General features: G+C 29.3%; 3 protein-coding genes across 9 annotated transcripts in view; 2 read left to right on the forward strand and 1 right to left on the reverse strand.

Moving 5' to 3' along the window:
- Brp (ELKS/RAB6-interacting/CAST family member bruchpilot) overlaps positions 1-8,325 on the reverse strand; it is a 61,366-nt gene extending 53,041 nt beyond the window's left edge. For 6 of the 7 annotated variants that reach the window (XM_074245218.1, XM_074245211.1, XM_074245180.1 and 3 more), the window contains exon 1: positions 5,260-8,325. In XM_074245218.1, the coding sequence (XP_074101319.1) occupies positions 5,260-6,039 (780 nt within the window). In that variant the 5' untranslated portion in view covers positions 6,040-8,325. The remainder of the gene's footprint in view (positions 1-5,259) is intronic. The other variant, XM_074245187.1, reaches the window with a different exon arrangement.
- A 1,708-nt stretch (positions 8,326-10,033) lies between these two features.
- Positions 10,034-14,027, forward strand: LOC141528934 (beta-hexosaminidase subunit beta). The gene is made up of 7 exons (XM_074245232.1): positions 10,034-10,155; positions 10,219-10,429; positions 11,493-11,608; positions 11,677-12,049; positions 12,168-12,460; positions 13,329-13,588; positions 13,667-14,027. Exons 2-7 carry the CDS (start codon positions 10,252-10,254, stop codon positions 13,842-13,844), a joined length of 1,398 nt encoding a protein of 465 aa, XP_074101333.1. The 5' UTR covers positions 10,034-10,155; positions 10,219-10,251; the 3' UTR covers positions 13,845-14,027.
- Positions 14,028-14,829: 802 nt separating this feature from the next.
- LOC141538452 (uncharacterized) lies at positions 14,830-23,585 on the forward strand. Its single transcript, XM_074259918.1, has 5 exons — positions 14,830-15,148; positions 15,532-15,797; positions 15,883-22,038; positions 22,115-22,331; positions 22,785-23,585. The coding sequence occupies exons 3-5, from the start codon at positions 15,915-15,917 to the stop codon at positions 23,362-23,364; spliced, it is 6,921 nt and encodes a 2,306-aa protein (XP_074116019.1). The 5' UTR covers positions 14,830-15,148; positions 15,532-15,797; positions 15,883-15,914; the 3' UTR covers positions 23,365-23,585.
- Positions 23,586-24,631: the final 1,046 nt, after the last annotated feature.

The raw sequence follows: 24,631 nt of genomic DNA on the forward strand, positions 1-24,631 counted from the left end.
ATATTTAGGTTATTTAAAAAAGATTAAAAAAAAAAAGTTGACGTTGAAAAGTTAAGCACAAACCACATCTCAAGTTTACGACAACAGAGCAGATAAAATGAAAAGATAAAATGAGATTTTTTTATAACATATGTACGTTTATAAGATGCACTTTGCATATTATATGTGCAACACACTAAAAGAAAAAAAAGGGCACATTTACCGAGTGTAAGTGATACTTCGTCAAACGTCACCGCAGTGACTTCCTCATTAAAACACGTGTCCGTGATACTCAGGAATAAAATCCAACATCAGTATAACTATCATGATATATTTGTTTGATATTTTTGAGTAACTCATCAATGAAATAAACTTTTCTATTGAAAATAATTTAATTTAATGTTAATTATAAATTTATTCGATGAATTGCAAAGATGAAAAAAATTGAAAATATACTGAATGTATTTTTTGTGTTATTTATTTTATTATATCTAACATCGTATAATTCATTGAAAAAGTTTCTCAGAGTTCGAGATCATTAGTTAGTTAATTATCGGAGAAAGTAGGAAACGAAAATTAATTTTCTGGCGAGTATCTCAGACGTAATCGACGGGACTTTAATGCTGAATTTTGGCAAACGAAAGAAAACCTGTGGGTTATCAGTTTCCGCTATTTATATTTCCTCTCTTTCTCAGTAATAGGTATATGTCAGCTTCACTTTTCTCATTGGTAGAGTGCCAGAATGACTGCGAAAGTTTTAGAGTTCATAGCACACGTTAAAAAAATTTTATTTTAATCGGTGAATAAACTCTATTGATCTGCGGTTTTTGTTTCTTTCATTTTTGTATTCAATTTCACGGCTGGTAAGTCAATTCTATTTTATTGTCTACATTGAAATTTTAATTTTTTTTCTTTAATTATTACACATAAATATGTAAATTGAAATAATAATAATAATAATAATAATAATAATAATAATAATAATAATAAATAATTTAATTAATTAATCAATTATTAATTATAATTATAAAAAAAAATTTTCAGATAACATTTCAATATTGTCTCAACAATAGTTTACATTAATATTTTTGTAAATAAAAATTTTTTTGCAATTCTAGATTGTACATTTTTATTGAAATGTCATATAAATAAATTATTAACAACACTAATTGTAAATTGGAATAAATATCGATTATTTGATGATAATAATCCTTCAAAAAATTTGCTATGGTAAAAATAAAATTAAGTAGGCATCTATCACAATACAAGATAATATTTCGAAGAAAAATGGTGCTACTGTTTTATTCATCACTGAATCAATCTTTTTACTCAGTGACTGATTTGCGCGTTGCGTCACTAAAAACCTTGACATCAAACATCTACATCAACAAATTAGTAGCTCATCATACCATTTTTTTTGTTACTAAATAAATAATTATTGCTCAATAATAAACTCATAAAAAGTGGAAAACTCTAAACAAGAACATTTCATGTGTCCAATATACATAAATTAAATTTATAAGAGTAAATGAAAGAAAACTAAACTTTAAATAAAACATAGAAAAAGTTTTTGGGGACACATTCGTATTTTTATTTATTCTCAGGTAGCAAATCTGTAAAATATTAAACTGCGGCTTCGAATAAAATTGAATTGCTTTGAAATATGTTTATTCTCGTATCAGAAAATTCTCATAAAATAAAATTCGGTATAATAAATTTTTTTTATCTGTGGGAATCATTTTTAATGGATTTATTATTTTCAATAATTCAAACTAGTCAGCTATATGTTTTATGTTTTTTAAAATTTTCTCTCAAAATCGTTTGTACACAGAAAAAAAATTTACTTGAATCAAGTAAATAATTGTAAAGAATTTAATTATCTTGATTTGACTTGAAAAATTCTTAAACTAAGAAATTTTTCTCGATTCAAGTCAATAAAATTATTTTTACTCTTCAAAATTATTTTCTTGGTTCAAGAATGTTTTTCTTGATTCGATAATTTTTTTTTTCAGCGTAATCAGCATAATATATTAAGTAATTGACGTTGTATTTAACTTGTATACAATTTCAGTAGGCTGATAAAAAAGATTAGTTCAACATTAGGAGACAAATAATTTATAAACAAAAAAAAATCAATAAGTAAAAATAATCTAGAAAAAAAAAGTAACATACATGTTTTACAAAGATCTTGGTTGTTTATAAACTATACGACACATGTGTATCTATATGTATGTATTACGTATATGTTCATCGATCGGCCTAAATATAACGTCGGGTAGCAGAGAGTAGCCGGCATAACACGCGAATAACACACGGTCCCTCGCACCGACGGTGTTTTCTCAAGAACATATATGTAATACAACAAAATAGAACTAAGCGACTTAACTAATACATTGTTTTATTCCTGCTTTACGTTCGATTCCCAAAGTGCATTTATACTCGCGTTCATGATTTTTTTCTGCACGATATTCTATCTTTTAGTACCTTTTGAAAGTTAACAAATAGATTTTACTGAATTGGTCAAACTTTTATTGTCTATAACTATAAATTTTTAGCAATAGACAAATAATTTATGTTTTATTTATTCTTTAGCTTTTGATTATATACTATGGTTTATTTTCATCAAGAAAACATTTAAAAAAAATAAAATTATTTTCCCGCCGGAAAGTTGAAAAAATAATAAATTCATCAGTTTTATTTTACGATTTCTCACTCTAACTTTTTTATGTTTCTTCTTTTTCCATGATCGTTCAATTTACACGAAAAATAAAAATCCCAGTAAATTTATAAGTACAAAATCTAACCACTGTTAAAAAAAAAAAAAAGAATGAATCACGGTAATCGCAAATGATACTTTTTCTATGACCTACATTGCGCAATAATTTCCAACCCGCAGATAAAAGTGTTAGTGAGCACTAACAACATTTTTACACCATCATACAAATAGTAATACCAAAAGTATACAATTGAACCTATTAGTTTTTTCATTTTCTTGACCGTATAACTTACTCCAACATTTATATTATTACATTGATAGATGTAAAGAACAGAAGGTCTTTAGGTCACACGTAGCTCTACTCATTCTACATTTAACTTCATTCTTTCTTTAATTTTTTATCCCTTCATTTTTATATTATTTTTTATCAACGTACATATTCATCCCAGTTAAATTTAAAAAAATAAATGTCAAGTTAAGTTACAATTAAGTTCACCGAAAGTAATTGGTCATGTAAGTAAAATATTTATCGCAACGCCAGCCGAGTAAAACTTTTAAAACTTAAATTTATTAACTACGTACTTTAATTTAATTTAATTAGAGTATCGATAACTTTTAGTAGTTTAATATTAAACACGTGATTATCCGTGCAATATTAATATTAATGTAAGTAAAAAATTAAATGGTCGAGTTTTAATATTCGCGGTTATTCTGTTTTGCGGTTTGAGTTGCTTACTCTGTAATATTTTAATAAATTATTCATTAGAGACTAAGTTACTTTTTGTTCAATTTTTTTTTTACAAATTTTAAATGACTAACAAACATAGAAACACAGAAATACGTAATAAAAATAAAATAAAATTATTTAAATTAACTATACGTTTCTCAATTGAAATTTATTTGATTTAGTCCCCTAGATTTTGTCTCTGGCCGAAACATCGAGTCTATATAGAACTTACAAGAAATTAAATTGAAGTTACAACTCAGTAAACTTTTTTTATTGATGAATTTACTAAATTTATTTCAACCGAACGAAAGTTCATAAATAATTATTTTAAAGATTAATGAAAAAAATTATCTATGGAAAGTTTTTACCAGTGTTTTATTATTTTATGTTAAAAATTAATAAATTTATAATTAATTAACCATTGTGAACACTAAAGTTTTATAACTATTTGTAGAAATAACCGTAAAACTTTATCAATAAAGCAGGTGGTTTAAAATAATAACAATGTCAGTGAAAAAATAAAGTTAACTCGGTAAAAACGATAAAGTTTGACGAGAACTTCTCTGTAATGAAAATCATGACTCAGCGACTGAGCATCCACTTAGTAAGTGAATTACTTTTAGGGAATTAATTGAAGCATGTAGAAAGATTTATACGATAAGCTGCAGCAGCAGCCAGTAACCTTTTTTTTCAACTAACTTATCAAGTCTTATGAATGACTACTTGTATACATGTGTTAACTATTGAGATTTATGTGGACAAAAAGATTGGGGTAGAGCTGAAAAAAAAAAGTTAATAAATGTCTCTACTTTGTATTTAACTTGCGATGCTAATGACTCACAAAGTGGAATACTGTAGCACCACATATGAGTATTCACATAGATAAAAAAATTCAGAACGATATAAAATTGGATGTGTATAACAATGATAGAGCTTAACTTTGTTACAGTACCCGGATTATTGAATTTCTCATGATGGCTGTGTTGACTAAATTGGATTTATTTCCGTCCTAAATAATATATAAGTTACAGAGTCACACGATCGAAAAATTTAAAATATTTATGTAGATCTAAAAATAATATTACCCAGTTCAGAGATAGAGATTTTCGTTTATCAATTAAATAATTGAATCTTCATTATTTTTAGCAGTCTTTTGATAATTAAGACTAATGGAGACCGGATCATGACGAATTACGCCAATAATTCGGTAAAAATAATATTTTTAATGAAATTATTCAGAATTAATTAAATTTATTTGAGTGAAACTTTTTCAAAGATAAAAAATTATAGTTTAAGAATTAAATAACTCGCTAAATTAAAAAGTAAGAAATAATTTGGAATAATTTTCTATAAAAATGTAGAGCTTGATATTTATTATTGTATTTTATTGGTAAAAATTTTTAAAAGTAAAGTTATTACAAAAATATTGCAAAAAGCACTCCACTTCTTTTTTTTACAACAAAATAATATTTTTTTTTTTTTTTGTTAATCATCTTATTCTTATTTGAAATTTATTGAGAATGATTCAAAATTATTTTCTAATTTTTTAGTATAATTAAAAACCAGAAGCTCTAAATTATAATATTTAACTTAATTAAATGAAGGACAATATGGATTATCATTTTATGGACGGTTTATGTTCAATCTTTTTAAGATTAGTCATTTTATTTCATCCTGGTGATTCTAGTCAGAATACTAGGATTAAATAATTTAATTGTTGAATAGTCAAAGGTCTTTAATACGAGTGCAAATTTTTTAATTAATCAGACATCTTTCGATAAAAATGATGTCAAAAGATTTCAAGAATATAAAAAAAAAAATGTCAGTTATAACATACCTGATTTTCAGAATTGAGTAATTTGAGTTGTTCATTGATGAGACTGTATTTGGTGCTTTCTTCTTTTCTCAAAGCTCTTTCCTTTTTAAGCTCAGGACTCCAGAAGGTCTTGATACTGTGCATAGAACTTCCAAGTTTTTGATTTGTAAGTTCAAGTTCTTTTTTCAAATTTCCTAACTCTCTTTGAAGATCATTATTCTGATGCTGAAGCTCACCAATGTACATGCCACCGTCCCTGAGCATATGGGGATTGGGACTCTGTCTCGCAGACCTGGAGCCATAAATATCGTCGTCGAGATAAAGTCCCCCACGATCTCTGCTGCGTTCCCTGGGATCGCGAATCGGTACGAATTCGCGATCATGATCAAGGATACCAGCGGAAGCCCGGTCCAAGCTGGTGTACCGGGCAGACAGGACACCAGAACTTGACATTGCCGGTCTGGAAGCGCTTCTGGAACGGTGGTGACCGGTGGCCCCCGTGGACATACTTCTACCGCGTTCTTCTAACATGACTGGACTGGCTAGATCCTCGTCTCGTGAATAAAATGGACTGCTCAACTGGTGATGATGATAACTGGAAGAGTAACTGAGATGTTCAGGTGAATTGTTTCCACTTCTAGTGCCGCGTTTACGACCCAAAGGACTGCCTCGTCCGCTGGCATAACTTCGAGATGGGCTGCGATCAACCGTTGGAAGCTCACCAACACGTCTTCCACTTCTAGGTGATCTAGTCCCTCCGCCTGGACCAACCACACTAGAGGAGTAAGGATCTCTGGACATATCTTTCTAGTTCTACTTTTATTAAAACTTCCTCCCCCTATCTATTCAACTAGTTATATCTCTTCTCTATCTGTAACTCCCCTCTTTTATCCAACGATCGACTTTCTCACTTTCAGCGTCAGGAGAGGCGACCCACTTGTCTCCCTCTACCTTCTTGTCTTTTTTTTTTCCGACACCGAAAATATATCTCTTCCGGTCTCACTTGATCTCACCCACACACAGGTCACTTACGATCACTTAATGCCGGCATTTTTGAAAATAATCTTCCTCAAACCTGCCTGTGCCTCCTCCAAGTCCTCCTAATTTTATCAGGTGTCAGTCATTGTAATAAATAACATTATTATTGATAAGATGTTAGTATTTTAATATTGACTTATTTATTATTCATCAATTTTTTTATCAGTTCTCTGTGCTTTGAAAGCTTTTCAGTCTTTATCGATCGTACTTCTTCTTACATATAAATATATCATATTATATCATATTTGATAGTTTATGTTAATATATATATGGATGAGGATGTCACGTGTTAAATTTTAAGGCGTCAATTAGTTTGTACATAACTGGAAGTTAGTATCTCTTGTCTTGGTATTGATTGACCTTTAATTGTCCTCCATTTAATGATCCACTTTTATAAAAGTTCATCCGATTGATGTGGAAGGAAGTCTTGATACTTTGAGCCTGGCTGCCCAATTAGTATTCCCTTGACGACTCATCTGTATTCTGATGATTAACAAACAGCGGTGACTCCAAAAAAATTATTTAACATACAAATTAGCTTCTCTCAAAAAGTCCTAAAAGCGAGATTTAATGTCACCCTTTGATATTTAAACGTTGATAGTTAAACTTGACATAGTTGTCCTACTTACATTAACTTGATTAACTAGTGTTAACTATCAGCAAAAAGAGGAGTGACTTTGTAAATATATTACAGATAGTAGGTAGTAGGTAGTAGCTTGACTCTTTACTCTGGATAATCAGTCTTTTAATCAACCTCTTAACAGGAACCTCTTCGGAAAAAAAAGAAGGCATATAGGAATTGGGAGGATCTCTTTAATCACACCCTGTATTCGGTTATCGTCTCGAGTCACTACTTTGCAGAAACACCCAAAATCGTCCCGCAAGCTCTCTTCTTTACCCTCGCACGATATCAGCCAATATAATTATTTTCTTATTAATATTTATTAAATAATCTATTTCCACCACTTTATATTACGTATTTTAATACGGATAATAATACCGATCCTTATCAGTAAAATTCACTCACTATTAAAAAAAGCAATAATAAATAACAAAAGTTTCCGCATCGGGCAACTATCCGATCGATTTCATTCTCCACCTCTTCTGGTTCTCTTCCACCTCTTTTCTTAGAGCTTTTTCCCCAGCTACTCTAGCTCTCTATTTAAATACTATCGCACAAAATCACAAACTTGGGTTACATATTTAATGGATTTTAATAGGAAAACCTCCTCAAGAGAATTTAAAAAACCTAGTGGGCTGACTCCGTCGCTGGCCTTAGTTTAGGCGAAGATCGCCCTCAGGACGAGCTCGTAATGCCAGCGAGGTGCCCGCCACGTAATTTCGTCGCTAGGTGGAAGAGGGCTCGATCGACGCCGCGACGGATCCGCGAGCACTGATAATGTCCGCGTGCGCCGCAAGCTCCCACAGACGGACACCCTAGTTATTTGCTCATGCGCTTATAGATCGTCCATAAAATAGAAGGAGAATCCAAGTAAAGACAGAGTGAGGATCACAGTGTGGAGTGTGGCATTTGCTACTGATATATCCGTCACAAACACATTCTTACATTCTTACATACATATATACATATATATATATAGTTCAATATTGTCGCGTGGTAACCACCACCAATAAACAGAGTCATGCATGTTTAGGATAATCGGGTGCATACCACACCATACATATATGCCATATAAAATACTAATACTCAAAATTATATCACTATGTTTATAAAACTAGTATACCGGTACTCCACTCTCTACTATACAGAGTTATACACCAGCTTTTAAATCCCTCCTCCTCCACTATTATATTATACTCTTTCACTCTCTATTCTCTATACCCGACTACTAGATATATAATCACTCCAAGGGGGTTGTCTGTCATTCCTACACCTACACTTAGAGTAAAAGCTCTTGTTTTCCTTGATTTTTTACGCTCAAGAGTTAGTTGTCACTGCTGGCAAAAAGGTCTTTACTCATACAATAGAGACCTCCTATTTTTATCCGATAACTAAGGCCTCATCAGAGCTTTCATTGATTACTCCCATTTTTTCAATTATGTTCAACAATAAATCAAAACGATGATAGATTTTTATGAAAATTAATAAATAAACATTCAATAGATCGATTGTTAATATACAATAAGCTCTTGTTCCTTGCTTCGTCTCGTCTAGTCTAGCTTTCTCAGCCTACACTAGTTGAGAATCAATGATGTACGGTAACTGGCCGTTACTACTATTCGCGGCATAACCCAGGATTTCCCGGTTCACTAGGTATTCTGGAAAATCGATCGGGTATTAAGTTGTTGAGTCTACAACATTAAATACCGACATCTTTCTATTAATCTTCTTTTAATTTACAGCTTTTATTTATTCAGCAGTAAAAAAAAACATCCATTTCTTCTCGAACTAAAATTCAATCTATCTTAATCCGTCCGAAATATTTGGAAATGCCTGAAATTTCAAATATCATTTTTTATAACATGAAAAATCTATAGTAGTACATAGTTTGCACATCTTTTATGTACGATCGACACAGTTTCTGTTTTCCGGCAAGCAAAAAAATAAATGAGGGTGAATGGATAGTATCTAAAAAATTCGCATGCGCATATTCACGCACGTTTATTTCTTCTTTCTTTCTTTCTTACTACTTGCATACATATCCGTCTTCCTATTTGTCTATTATCTCTCTCGATCTTTCACTCCAGCAGCACGACTCTCCTCGTTTCTCCTCGACGGCAGTCGGCTGTACGATGGCGTCCGATGTCCTAGTGTACGACGTTGCAATCAATGAAGCTACGAGTCACCAAACAGTACCGTAACCCTGCTTAGGGTAGTTTACCCCTCATTAAATCAACTAACAATCAATGGAGTTGACACTTTTTTTTATTTCTTCAGATAAAAAAATCTTACGTTCTTTATTTATTTTATTTCATAAATTAAATTATCATTTTTTGTCATGTTTTAACATCCTATCAGTAAAATCACATTTATTGATAATGATATTTATTGCAAAAGAACACCGATCGGCAATATACATTTATGGTAGCATTAATATATTTTTAAGTTAAATTTGAATTTAATATAAAAGAGAAATATAGATATAAATAATGATAATGGGGATATTGCACACGAATTAGTTATTCAATATCTTCTTTTTAATCCTTTTCATCAAAGCAGATTTATCATATAATTATATTTGTAATCAATAAAATAAAAAATATTTATTTTTTTTTTAAATAAAAATTTCTTCTCTCAAAGATAAAACATCAAACATTTCTTCTTTTTCTAAAACTTTTTTCAAAATTCATAATTGACCAATTTTGACATCTCTTCAGATATAATTTTCATAAACAAATTTTTGCTTCTATTTTAATCTTAATAAAATTGTAGTAAAAAAAAATAATGAAGAATTCTTATTGATTCATTATGGGGCAATTTCTTCCCAACATACGATTATTTGCCGACAGCTGTTACTGTGATCCAACAGCAAGAGTAAATATTCGTTTCCGGGTTATTCCCAATTGACCGATAGCCTCAGAATGTTAACAAGATAACAGAGTATCAGTTAAATAAGTCCGCTGACAACAACTTTCAGTGTGCGATGGGTATTCGCGTGACTAGTATCATTTTTATATCAGTTTTAACATAAAAGTTTGACCTAAAGTTCTGGTATTAAATTAATTAAACTTACTGCAATGTTGATTAAATATTTCTTATTGTTTTTCATGATTTCGGATTATTCTTTCGGGTCAGATTTTAATGCTGATGCTGGACCTTGGGTAGTTCCGACAAAAGGTGAACCTTGGCCTCTTGTTTACAATCAAATTAGACGCCATGGATTTCTACTTCTACAACCGTCGGTTTTTGCTATTGAAGTAAGTAAATATTTATTTATTTATTTATTATAATTAGTCATTGATGGATTTTCTATGTTACAGACTAACATTGATTGTGACGTTATAAATGATGCCATGGAACGATATCACGATATTATCCTACGCGAAGCTAGGATAGGCCGAAAGGCCATGGAAGACCAAATGGTGATGTTTGATCGCTATGATAATGATTTTAAGGGAATGCTTACGAAACTTAGGATCAATGTGGTCGGAAGTTGTGAGAAAATGCCGTATCTGCATATGAATGAAAAATGTAAATAAATTTTAAGATTATTTTCTACACAGAAAAAAAGTTTCACTTGAGCCAAGAAAATATTTTTCTTCCTAATTATTTTCTTGAGCGAAAATAAAAATTTTTTTTTTGGCACAAGAAATTTTACTTATTTTCACAAAATTAATTCTCTTGCTTTAAGAAATGCGTATCTTGATCCAAGAAAATTTATTTAAGTCAAGAAAATCTTGTTTTGAGAAAATTCAGTCTCTTGCTCCAAAAAATTTAGTTCTTGATAGAAGTAAATTTTCATTAATACTTTTTATTGATTAACATGGCAAATGGGAAGATCAAATAATATTGAATCATTTTTTTTTTTCGTTCAATATGTATAATTGCACGCTAAAATAATATAAAATGAGTATCAAATATTCAAGAAAAAAATTTTCTCAAGGTGAGAAAATTTTTTTTTCAGCTGAGATAGGTGGCATTAGCTTCCCTAAAGTATTTAAAAATCTTGATCAAATATAAAAATTTTTTTGTATTAAATATTTATGATAATTTGAATTGAGAAAAAATTACTTCCACCAAGAATAGAATTTCTAAAAAAATTTTTACTTCGGTCTTCCTTCAGGCACCCGAAAATTTTCTTAAGCCAAGAAATTTTTCTTTCTGTATATCAATCTGAAAATTTTATAATTTTGATAAAAATTACCACATTTTAAGAATTTTACAATAAGTATAAGAATCAAAAGTCTATTACTTTACCGTCAAAAAATAATGATTACAATAATTAAAAATTATAAATTTTTTTTTTACAAAATTATATCAAGTTTAACTAAATAATTTTTAATTTTAACAATTCTATTATTTTGTTAAAAAGTAGAATTATTTTAAATCGATTAAGAAAAAATTTTTTTAGGCGTTTGTTAAAAAAAAAATTCTTGCATCCAACTAATTCATGTTAAATAAATCCAACGATGAGATTAGATATCAGTTGTCATCATATTGACTGATAAAAATTCAATTTTTACAGTTATCGATAAGATTAATCAAATTTAAATATTTATATCGATTTAAATCTAAAAATAATTCAATTTTTTAGATGAGTTGGAAATAAATGACGCGATTGCTCATCTTTATTCGAATTCAATATGGGGAGCTCTTCGTGGCTTGGAAACTTTTTCTCAGCTCTTGATACCTTCTGGCGATGGATTAAATGTAAGAAAATTATTAATCTTATTATAATTATTGTCACAACAGCAACAATAGTAATAAAATTATTTCAGCTAGCGATAAAGAACCAATCGATAATCGATGAACCTAAGCTCCCTCATCGAGGGCTTTTATTAGATACATCTCGCCACTTCTTCCCTGTAGAAGAGATTCTTCTGACATTAGACGCAATGTCATACAATAAATTAAACGTTTTCCACTGGCATATTATCGATGACAACAGTTTCCCGTATCAAAGTTCAGCGTATCCAGAGCTTTCGCGAAAAGGTGCTTGGCATCCTAGTATGGTTTACACTCCTAAAGATGTGAAAGCTGTTATTGAGCATGCAAGATTACGTGGAATCCGGGTTATGCCGGAGTTTGATTCTCCAGGTCATGTAGCTTCTTGGGGGCTGTCTCATCCTGAGTTACTGACCAAATGTTATGGTAAGTTTATTATAATTTTAAATCACCATCTGTCATTAAATTAAGAAAACATGGAGAAATATGAACGTCACTTGTTATTGACTGAAAAAATATTATAATTAAAAATATAAATTTTTAGATTCTATGGGAAACCCTGATGGACGTTTAGGTCCCATAAACCCAACGAACCCAGGCATATGGCCATTTCTACGAACATTGCTAACCGAAGCCATGACAGTTTTCGAAGACCATTACATACATCTAGGAGGAGATGAAGTTCCGTTTGATTGTTGGGAAAGTAATCCACAAGTTATTTCGTACATGGAAGAGCATGGTATGTCAAAGGACTTTACTCGTCTGGAAAGCGCTTATATTGCAGAATTGCTTAAGATTCCAGCAAGCCGCAATGTTAGCTCCATCGTTTGGCAAGAAGTAAGTCGTATGTGATTCAAGTAATTAAACTTTAAAGATTAGTGTATTTTAAGGGGAACAATTAGTGTGACAGTCTAAAAAAAAAAAAAAGGCGATTTTTGGTAATTAAAAAAAAAAAAAAAAAAAACTACTGTATCAATTGTTCTAAATTTTAAAGGTATATTTATACATATTTTGAGAGTTCACAGAAAAATTTTTAAAGAAAAAAATTAAATATTTTTCGAGTTACACGCGATCTCCAACGACGCTAAAAAAAGATCTTCTGCTGCTGGAGTGATTCCGGCTTTCTTCGTGGATGAAACGTAAAAAAAAAAAAATTCTCGTTAAACTAGAAGATATTGTCCGTACAATGACCCTCGGTCGAAAAAAAATATCAAAAGTTGACAAAATAGCGGCGTTTTTTTTTTTTTTTAAGTTGAATTTTACCCTAAATTTTGATCTTTTTTGAACTGCCAAAATTCGATTTTTGATCTGATCAAAAAACTGAAGGGTCATCATATGGAGAACTATATATAGAACATGCAGAAAAAAATTTGGTAGTGATCGGATCATTTGTCTTCGAGTAATTACTGCAAAACGGCTACTCTTTGAATGACTGTAACTCCAAAATTATTTGAGATATCGATTTAAAATTTTAGTATTTCATTTTCAAAGTTCAAAATATGAAAAAAAATATCAATTTTTTTTAAATTTCACACTGGCTGTACCCCTTAAACTTGATTATACTGTCTATAAATATTTTTAACTATTTCTTTATAATTGTACAATAAAAAAGAAGCTTTAGCTCTTAAGTCACTATTTAACAAATGAAAAAATTAGTTAATTGTTTTAATATTTACATGTCGTTAAATCATTTAAAAATTTTTAGGTATTTGAAAATCGCGTAGAACTAACTCAAGATACCGTGGTTCATGTATGGACTGGGAACTGGTCTGAAAAATTATCAAAAATTACCGAAGCAGGATATCCTGTGCTTTTATCTGCTTGCTGGTACTTGGATCATATAGCAGGAGGTTCTGATTGGTCTAAATTTTATAACTGTGACCCTCTTGATTTTGTTGATTCGGACAAGGTCAAGGATTTAATGTTAGGTGGAGAAGCTTGTATGTGGTCGGAGTTTGTTGATCGGTATGAATATAATCTTTTAATACATAAGCGGTAAGTGTATTATTTTCAACTTGATAATCACGGATGTTTAATTTTCAGTAATAATATGCATCAGAGAATCTGGCCTCGTGCTAGTGCCGCAGCTGAACGTCTTTGGTCGAAAAGTATTGACAGCACTTTGCATGTAGCTCAACGATTAGAGGAACATACTTGTCGAATGAATCGACGGTCTATTCCAGCTCAACCAGCAAACGGTCCAAGCTTTTGTATCGTTTAATATGATTTATAAAAATTACTTTTTTTTTTCTTTGTACTTAGATATTAATTTGCAAGAGACGTTGTAGAATTGGGATATAATTTTGCTGTATGTTAAATATTAATCTTTCAAACTTGTAAATAGTGAAAATCAGGCTATAGAATTAAAATAAAGTAATACTTAATTAAAAGCTCATTATAAAAATGTAATTCATTCTTTCTTGTCAATATTCTTTAGATGCTTGTAAGAAATTTAAAAATTAAATTTTATTGACAAAATTCAATCATATGATTGCTTTAGATCAAAAAAAGAAGTCAAAATTAAAAACTTAAAATTTTTTGTTCAATATAAATTACTTAGTTGTTATTTGTTTATTGTTTCTATTAACAACTAATCTATTTCCGTTTATACAAATTTATTTATCTAAAATTTTTTTTTTCAATCATTCATTCAGTACTATAGAAGTAAAAAAAAGATCTAAATAATATGTACGAAAATTTTAATAACAATAATTCAAAAAAATTAATTTTAAAAATTATTTAAAGAAATTAATTTAAGCAATTAATTAAAAAAATTAATTAAAAAAACTAATTTAAAAATTAATTCAAAAAAGTAATTAAGAAAATTGTTTAAAAAAATTAATTTAAAAAATTAATTAAGAAAATTATTTTAAAAAATTAATTTAAAAAAATTAAGACTTACTTAACCCTATTTTTAAAATAAAAATAGCTTAATTGATTTACTACTCCATTTCAACTCATATAAAATTTTTAAGTCTGTTGTTAACATAGATCACTACTTTATTGGTAATTTTTTTGTCAGTTATTGTTGATTTTATGTCGTAGGTTAGTTTTGTGTATATTATATGTACATGCATTCTGAATTTCCGAAGATGAACGATGATTCACGATTCTGGCTCACCAGACCCATTCGAAAATAACCACATGTGAGCGTTACTTTTATATACTTTCGTTAATAAACTTATTTTGTAAAATTTACAAGCGGACGCTTAACCTAAAATTGTTTCTCAAGATTAAAATTTCACACTTTTTTCGGACAAATCATCATAAATTATACAGTAGTTCAGCCCAATAAAATAAATTAATTTTTGAGTTTTATAACAGATTTTCTTCGCATTTTTTGGTAAAGTAAATTAATATTTAAACGGTTATTAAAAATTTTCATCTGGTTTTCTCATTTCTAACAACTTTAACAATCATTTATTTTCATCAGTTTGTGAATGATTTATTGGAATTCAAGTTTTATTGCTAGTAGTGTGCGATATAAAAATAGAGAATCATCTTCAATGGATTCCGTATTCTTATGTAAATATAACCTCTAGTAAATTTTATTAAAATTAATATTATTTATATTTTATTTATTCACACGTAAAATAGCCCTAATAAATCTATATGATGTAAATCAGGACTTTCTTACGTATTATGGATAGAAATGTCTATTTGTTACATGATATTGAAGTTAGCTGTCGCTATTATAATTTTTTTAATAAATAAATTTGCTCCGAAAAATTATTTCTGAAAAATTGCATTTTTTAATTTTCTAATTATCAATTTTTTGTTCTTATTTTTTTTGCTATAATTTATTTATGAAAAAAATTTTTTTAATTAATTATTATCTGCTAAATTGATTCTCATTTTTGTTACAATCATAAATTTAAAAAATAATTAATAAATATTTTAATTCACAGAAAGTTTGGAGAAATTAATTAAACGGAATTTTTGTGTTTAATTATTGCTGTCCTCGCAGATTATGATCACGTTTGTACCAATAGTGGCTTAGGAAAAAATACATCAAGGTCACCTAGTCATTTTATCTATTGAAAAAATAGGCCGAGATTAAATCATAGAATAAATACGACTGTTTTTTAACAGCTGAGCTTTGCCGAATTTATTAAAAAAAAAATTAATGACGTCAAGATTTTACATAGATATTTGATATTCATTAATTTGTATGGTAAATATAAATATTTTTTTTTTTTTATTATTTTCTTCATCACTAATTACTTTATTTATTTTTACTATAAATTTTCATTTTTCAGGTACCATATGAGAAAAATAAAAATTAAATACAATGCCGTCTAAAAAAAGAAAAAACCATAAACAAAAAATATCCGGGAATTTAGATGATGAAAATAAGCTAACAACATGCTTTATATGCTCTGTTGAAGAAAAATGGCAAGACCATAAAGAAAAACCAGAGCATAAATCCAAACTAAAATTTTTCGAGGATTCCTTCAAAGACATTTCAGAAGAAAATGTCAGATGTAAACTTTGTAAGAACTTGTTTTCTAAACTTGCATTCCAAAAACATGCGAGTAAAAAACATAAATTGATTCCATGGTACAGACCAGAAAATGAGTTCACTACGTTCTTTAAAAATAATATCACTAACATTGGCGATGGATATCGTTGCCATATATGTGAAGAAACACATTATTTTTGGTATGAGTCAATCAAACATACAGAAGAAATATCTCACTCAAAAATTTGGCAGGAACTTACAAGACTGAATGATTTTAAAACTAGTGAGTTGACTGAAAAAATTAGTCAGCATTATGTTACTAATGGAATTATTTTGTTAAGTAATACACAATTACAATGCTGGACATGTGATTGTGTTATTGTTGAGTATGGAAATGCTGGTGAACATATTATCAGTGAAACTCATAAAAATAATTTATTGAAGAAAAAAGAGCTCATGTCAGAAACATGTAGCACTGTATCTTCAACTGTTAGTGTTGAAGAAGATCATTTCCCAACATACTTTGAAAATTTTATTATGAAACGTCATAATCATTATTTTTGTAATTTATGTAACAAAAATGATTCATTATTATGTTCGGTAATGAATCATATTGAAGATCTGAAACACATAGAATTATTATGGCTCAAAAGACAATCACTTAGTGTTGGTAGAACTCCATGTAAGCCAAATATCTGCGAAGTGCTTGTAAAAAATAATATTTTTCAATCCAATGCTCAGCAACTAGAATGTTACTCATGCAGTTTTATTATTTCATCATACAGTATACTTGAAGATCATATTAACAGTCAAAATCACAAAATTAATTTGGGATTCATTTCTGCGATTAACATATCTCTCTCTTCACAAATAAATGATACTGTATTAATTAACGAAAATGATAATACAATGATAGATTTAATGCAATTCCCTGAATCGGAGGAAGACTGTTCTAAAATTTTGGACAAATTTACTCGGGAAATTGAAGGTGGTTATTATTGTTACTTGTGTAACATTCAATTTTCAACATTTTCTGAGACGATGATGCATTTAAATCATGAAAAACACATCGATTCAATGGCAGTCAATGAAATATGTCAAGTAATTGTAAATCCAACTTCACCAAATTATTTTCCAGAAAATGTTGTGTGTAAACTGTGCAATGTAAATATTCCTAAAAATTCTGTTGTCGAGCATGCGATTAATAACCATCGACCAATACCATGGTTTAAGCCGGACAATGAATTTTTTATATACTTTAAAAATTTTATCACGCCGAAAAATAATTATTATTGTTATATATGCAATAAGTCAAATGAACTGTGGTATCTCGCATTAGAGCACGTGAAGAATTTTAAACACTCTAACTGCATTAAAATGTTTATCAATGATAGCGATATTAATCAAGCTGCGTTACCATTGATGCATTGTAAAATATATACCAATAATAGTATTTTTCCATTTAAATTTACACAGTTACGGTGCTGGGAATGTAATTATATTATTGATGGATACGAGAACGCAGAAAAACATATTAGTAGTGATGAACATCAAAATATTTTGAAAAACATCTCTGCAAATGAAGTAATAGTACCTGAAGAAATAGTTATTAATGATTTCCATGTGATTCGCCAAAAATCAGACTTTAATAATTCTACTGATAATGATGAAAAATCCAGTATTTGTAAAATAAAAAGTAGTAACTCCATGGACCAATTTAATTTAAGTGATAGTTTGGAAAAAAGTATTAATGTCAATGAATCTAAAGTATCTACAAGCTCAGGCTACGCTTCTGCAAATACTGAAAGTGCAATTAATTATGACAATAGTGACATTAATACTGATTTATTGTCTAGTGCATTACAGGACTTGAGCATTAATAAAATTATAGATGAAATTATTTTAAATGAAAACCAAAACCGTGTGAGAGCAGCTGTTGCAATAAAACAAAATAATTATGTACCTGATAAAAAATCGTTGCCTGAATTAGAAGATATTTATGTTAAATACTTTGAAAATTGTATTTTTACATGGAGCAATAGATATTACTGTAGTTTATGCCAAGTTTGCCTTTTCACGGAAAAAATGACTTCAGAACATATGGAGGAACCTTTTCATGAAAATCAATTGGATTTAAGAAGAAAATATATTAGTTCTGGTGATGGGCTGCCTTATCTACCTAATAGTTACGAAAAACTTGTTAGAAATAATATTTTTTACAAAAATTCTTCTTCGTTATTTTGCTTCTCATGTCAATGCGACCTGGGGCAGTACAAAAATGCTGAAGATCATATTGAAGATAAAAATCATTTATTTAGTTTTACAAACGTTATTACTTTCACTGACGGAAGTTTTACTGAAAACATTGATGAATTAATACAATCAACATTGTCACCACTACCTGAATCAAAAGACCACTTTGTAATGTACTTTAATAATTTTATCGAGAAACACCGTGATGGTTACGGCTGTCATATATGCCAAATTCAATTTACTAATTTATTTGATGTGGGTGCTCACATAAATAGTATAAACCACGTAAAACTTAGGAACTGTACGAACAAGACAGCCAAACAAATTGAATATGCATTAGATTTTTATGAACTTTGTGTTAGAAATGGAATTTTTCAAAGATATACTAATTATTTAGAGTGTTTCACGTGTACATTTTCTGTTAGAATTAACCTTGTTGAAGCACATATTGGTATAAAAAAACACAAACATAAACTTTTATCGTTAACTTCAACATTTAAGACGCTGTCACAATCGGAAATTACTACTGACAACGATTCAATATTCAATGATAGAATTTCTGAATTTATCAGTAAAGATACTTCTAATGATGAAGTAAAAAATGATTTAGAAGAATTGTATCTTAAATGCTTCGAAAATTATATTTTAGTGCGTTACTGCGATTACTTTTGTAATTTATGTAAAACAGATCTTTCTACGTCATCTTCTGTGTTATCTCACATACATGGTTCTGATCACCAGAATTTGTGGATGGAAGAAAGAAAAAATCAAGTTGCCGTTGAAAACAAAGTTTTATACATACCAAATCTTATTGAGATACTTGTCAGAAATAATATTTTCTTGGTTCACAATTCAACGTTGAAGTGCGTGTCATGTGAATGTATTATATCAGGGTACATTTGTGCTGAGCAGCATGTTAATGGTTATCATCACAAAGCTAATCATGCAACTGTACTTCAGAAAGAAAGTGAATCAGTTTCAGACCTTTTGCTCAACTCACGAGAGGACTTTGCAACATACTTAATTAATTTTATTGAAAAACGTCGTATAGATTTTTACTGCCATTTATGTTCCGTTGATTTGTCACCGTCTGAAGTTATGACACATGTACAAGATTATAATCATCGCGATCTCGTCAAATATAAAACGCTAACTTCGGATTTTAAAAGTCAATATTATCTGTATCTTTTGGAAGTGTGCGTAAGAAACAGTTTGTTTCAAGTTAATTCCATCGAATTAAAGTGTTTTAAATGTCAAGAATTTTTTAAGTTAACTTCATGTAACATTGAAGAACATGTACACAGTTATGAGCACAAAACTAAATCTCAGGATGACTCTACGGAAAATTCTGACGGATCAACGATTGCCACTCAATTAATCGGAAAGGATTTATATTCAAGGATATTCAACATTTCTAATGAATCTGTTCCAGCCGAAGCGAATGATTTGATATCTAAATGTTATAATAATTATATCTATTACCATGCCGATGATTATTTCTGCAATGTATGTAATTTAACATTGTCATCACTACAAATAACAGCACACTTAGAGTATCCAGATCATCAAATTCTTTTGAGACAGAAAAAAATAGGGAAAAAAATTATGCCCATGCCGGCATGTATGTCGGACGTTCTTGAAGTATTCATTCGAAACAATATTTTCCAGGTTGACTCAAATTTGCAGTTTTGCTTCACTTGCAATTGCCATGTCTCCTTTCCTGAAAAACATATTGCCACTAAAGAACATAAAGATAATTCAGAATGTTTTACTCTCAAAGTTTTTGAATCATCTTCGATTTCAGATAATGTAAGATTAAATGAATCAGAAAATGATTATCATCAATACTTTGAAAATTTCATTTATAAAGACCGCTTAGATTACTTTTGTTACGCCTGTTTAAAAAGTTTGGAATCTTCTTTATTAGTTAATATTCATTTAAATGAGGAAACTCATAAAATTAATATAATACAAAAAAAACGGGATATGAATATTATGATTGATATTCCTCAAATGTCTCATGTTTATCAAAAACTTGTCAGAAATAATATTGTTGCTCATGAATCTCAAAATATGAAATGCTATTCGTGTCATTATGTTCTTCCAAGCATTATGGATGTAGAGTTACACATTGAAAGTAAATTTCATCAACAGAAACATGGACCTGTCATAATTGAGCCATCTGGAACACAAGATACGGAAATATTGACGGATCAATCAATATCAGGCAGCAGTAAAGTTTTAAATATTTCTCAAACTAACACTAAGCCTCTAATTTCTCTACGAGCATCAACTGTCGAGTTGAAAGAGAGTAGAAAAACTTCAAGGAATGTGTTGACTCGAGATGTGTTTTATTACAACGACACGAAAAAAAGCGTACTATATTGTATTGTTTGTTCGCAGAAACTAGAATCTCGAGTGAATTTACATGTCCATTTAACAAGTCATTTTTGGCAATTATTTAGCAATAAGAACACCAGAGATTTAATGGACCTCACCATCAACAGCGGGGTCAAAATGATTGTTAATAATGAAGAAAGTTATGTAAGATCTGTTCTATATGATCCAATGTTAGAAAAAAGAAAAACTCTACTTAAATATCAATCAAAGATGCCAAATAATGACAATTCAAATAAAAATGCTGCTGTACTTCAACAATTATATGTAAATCCAAAGGATAACGAAATTTATAAAGATGAAATTTCGAAAGGAGGACTACAAGACGATAATGATTTGAAATTTATTGATATTGATGAAGATGAAACACCGAAAAAAATTAATATTTACGCAATTGATCAGGAATTACAATACATCAATCAATTAAGTTTGAATCGAATTTGTATCATTAATGAAGATAAAATTTATTGCATGATTTGCCGAAAAAGTATTGCATACTCAGTGCGAATCGTGTATGAACATTTCCGTAGCATTGAGCATTCGTTTTTCTTGATGCAAATGATCCAGGATCACATCAAGTTCCAAGGTGTTCCAGATGAACTGAGTGATCTGAGTTTAGCTCGAGAGTGTATAGAAGACAAAAATTATTGGTATGCTGTTTGCTACGTTTGTGATCCTATTAATCCTAGAATTATTGCAAACTTCAATCATGCTTTGAAAAATCATATCAATCAATACAAACATCTGAAAAATAAATTCAAATTGAATAGCGACTTGCAACAATTCAAGACCGATTTTCATGCAAGATTAGAACGTAGTTGGTCAAATACACAAAGGTATTGGTGTGTAATTTGCAGCGAGCAATTTAAGTATGAAAAAACATTTTATAAACATTTAAATTCAAAATGTCATCACAAGAAGTACGAAAAATATATAGCATACGAGGATTTTGTATGTGATTTTTGCCCTCCGTGCGGGTTGCTTTTCTATGGATTTAAAAATACTTTAACGTATCACTCGGAATGTAAATTTCATCAGTATTATGCAGATAGACCGTTTTATTCTATAACTAGGCTACCAACTGCTGTTGAAGATCTACTGGCTAATGCAGAGAAAATTATAGCTTCGAAAATTGCAGAATTAGATTGGGCACAGAGTTTGATGGAACACGAAGAAAAATCTTTGATAGATGATCTTAAGTATACTATTAACCATTTTATGAAAGCTAAAATTTATCCGTTTGGTTCGAGAGTTTCGGGACTTGGGTTTACAAACAGCGATCTTGATTTATTCGTTGATTGTGGTATGTATAAAATACATTTTTTTAAATCTATTTTACTTATGTAATTGATTTAATAATAATGTAAAATTATTTACAGATAATTTATATTATAAAGGGACTATTGAGACTGATACGTCGGAGCTCTTGAAAGAAGTAGAGTACGCTTTGAAACAGAATGAAGATATTTGGGCAATCAAACAAACGGTTTTGGATTGTAGAATTCCAATCATTACTATTACTCATCAACTTACGAGTATTGATTGTGATTTATCTTTTATTAATGGACTTTCTGTTGAAAGTTCAAAGTTAATTAAGTAAGTAAAACCATTACGATTTAATTCTTTTTATTTATTTATTGCTTTAACAGTTAACAGGTTTCAGTTATAAAAAACTATTCAAAATTTTTGAATAAGAAATTGTTAAACGGCTGCCTAATTTCAAAACACAGTAACTGACAATTTTAAGATTTTTTGAAATTTTTCTTATTAAAAAAAAGTTTGCGCTCAAAATTGATAAAAAATTTGATTTATGAATAGAAAATATTTTTAAGAAAAATTACTTGAAATTGAAGTCTAAAAGTTATAAGAAATGCAGTGATACTAAAAAAAATCAGGTATTAAAATTTTGCAGCTACTGTGTTTTAAAATTGGGCAGCCGTGAAGATAATATAAAATATTTGTTTTTTATAATTAAAAAAAACCTGGTCACTGTTACTAATTATTTGCTTTTTAAGAAGTAATTAAAATTTTTTTTTCTTCTTATTTTAGGTCCTACATTGAAAAATTCCCATTATGCAAGCAACTAATTTTATTTGTAAAAGACTGGATAAATATAAGTAACCTTGGTGGTGAAGATGGAATTTGCAGTTACGCAATTGCTTGGATGGTGATATATTATTTACAAACTAAGTTTATTTTACCAAATGTTGCAACATTGATAAAAGCCAAAGGAAAGTCACAATTAATTGGTGGTTGGGAGACTGGAGCTTCCACAGATTTTTCTATCGCCAATAGTGATTATAACTTTAAAGATTTATTGAAAGGGTTTTTCATTATGTGTGCAGGTTTTGATTATAAAAATAATATTATTTGTCCTTTATTAGGTCATCCAGTTAGAAAATTAGACATCGTTAAGCCGGCAAAATTAACAAATTTGCCTGATGAAATGAAATTATACAAAACTTTTGTAACTAAAACTAAAAAAGCTCAACGATTTAGTTTAGATTCCGTAATGGCAGTCCAAGATCCGTATGATTTTAGTAATAATTTAACAAAAGCTGTTAAGAAATCTACGATGTATCGATTTAAAACTTATTGCTCATTGAGCGATGGAAAATTAGCAAATTAATGAATTTACATTTTTTGAAATCTTTAATAATATTTTAGCCCAAATAGAACTGATTTAATTAATTAAATATTAAAGATTAGTAATGTAAAAAAACTTTATTTGTTATTAATGAATTACTCTAGTGCCTTAAACTAGAAAGAAATAATTATACTATACTATTTATAATTTTTTATTTAATGATTTCATACCTTTTTATAAATAAAGTTTTTATTGACTAAAAATTGTTTTTTTATCAAAAAAAAATTCATTTCATAATCACACTGATGAATTATTATTATTATTATTACTAGCTACCTTGTATAATATTGTATAAATGACGATTTTAAATTTTAGGTAATAGAAAAAAAATTTTCAATCCTAGATTAATTTGTTTGAATTATACAAATTTTATGATGACTCTGAAGTCAAGAGACATCTGATAATTTTTAGAATTTTTTTAAATAACAAATTATAACAAGAAAATTTTATTTAAAAATTTCTTTAGAAGCTCTGAAAAATTATAAAATGACATTTTTATAAATAATTTTCTATGCCTGGTTCATTTTTTAAGAAAAATCTAAAAATTGTTAAGCCTCATATTTTATGATACTAAAATTAATCAACGTTCAAAATTGTTTTGATTATTTTTTATTCATTAAATTAAAACTAAAAAACCTTTTTTAAAAATTTCACTTATAATTTTTCAAGTTTTTTATAAATGTGTTATATCCGGCATACCGTATATAATACAGGGCCTCCCATTCCCGCCAAAAAGTGCAGCGCTTGCATATTTAGGGAACCACAACCAGGACTGCGCGACAACTCACTCGTGGCTGAAGAATACACATTATCGCGCATTGTCACCTCATCAAAAGAACCAATTGTTTAATTAGTAGCCCCTCTTTCAAATCGCGACCGAGGTGATAAAAACCGCGAACACCATAATTCACGAGCTTATTTTACAAGGTAACAGTTCTGCCTTAAAGCCCGGGTGAGTCCTATACCCCGACACGTATAGGCAGACTTCAATTATTAAATTAATTAGTTATCCTTTCCCTAATTATTCATTTCGATTTCCTTAACGGTATTTCTGAGTTCTGTGATAGTGATTCTTCGAGCCACGATTCGTTTTGACGATAATCGAGATTCCCGCAGTTCCAGTGATCTGGTACCACTCTCAAATTATTTTCTTCGTCTGTAAATTTATAATCGGCGAACTTTTGTTTGCCGGAGTCGTTACTCCCGTTACGAACTCATTAACTTTCAATCCTTGTTCTATATTATTAAT

Source organism: Cotesia typhae, unplaced genomic scaffold (genome assembly GCF_013202065.1).
Source record: "Cotesia typhae breed Kobodo isofemale line unplaced genomic scaffold, CoteBio_Ctyphae contig_11, whole genome shotgun sequence".
NCBI lineage: Eukaryota > Metazoa > Arthropoda > Insecta > Hymenoptera > Braconidae > Cotesia > Cotesia typhae.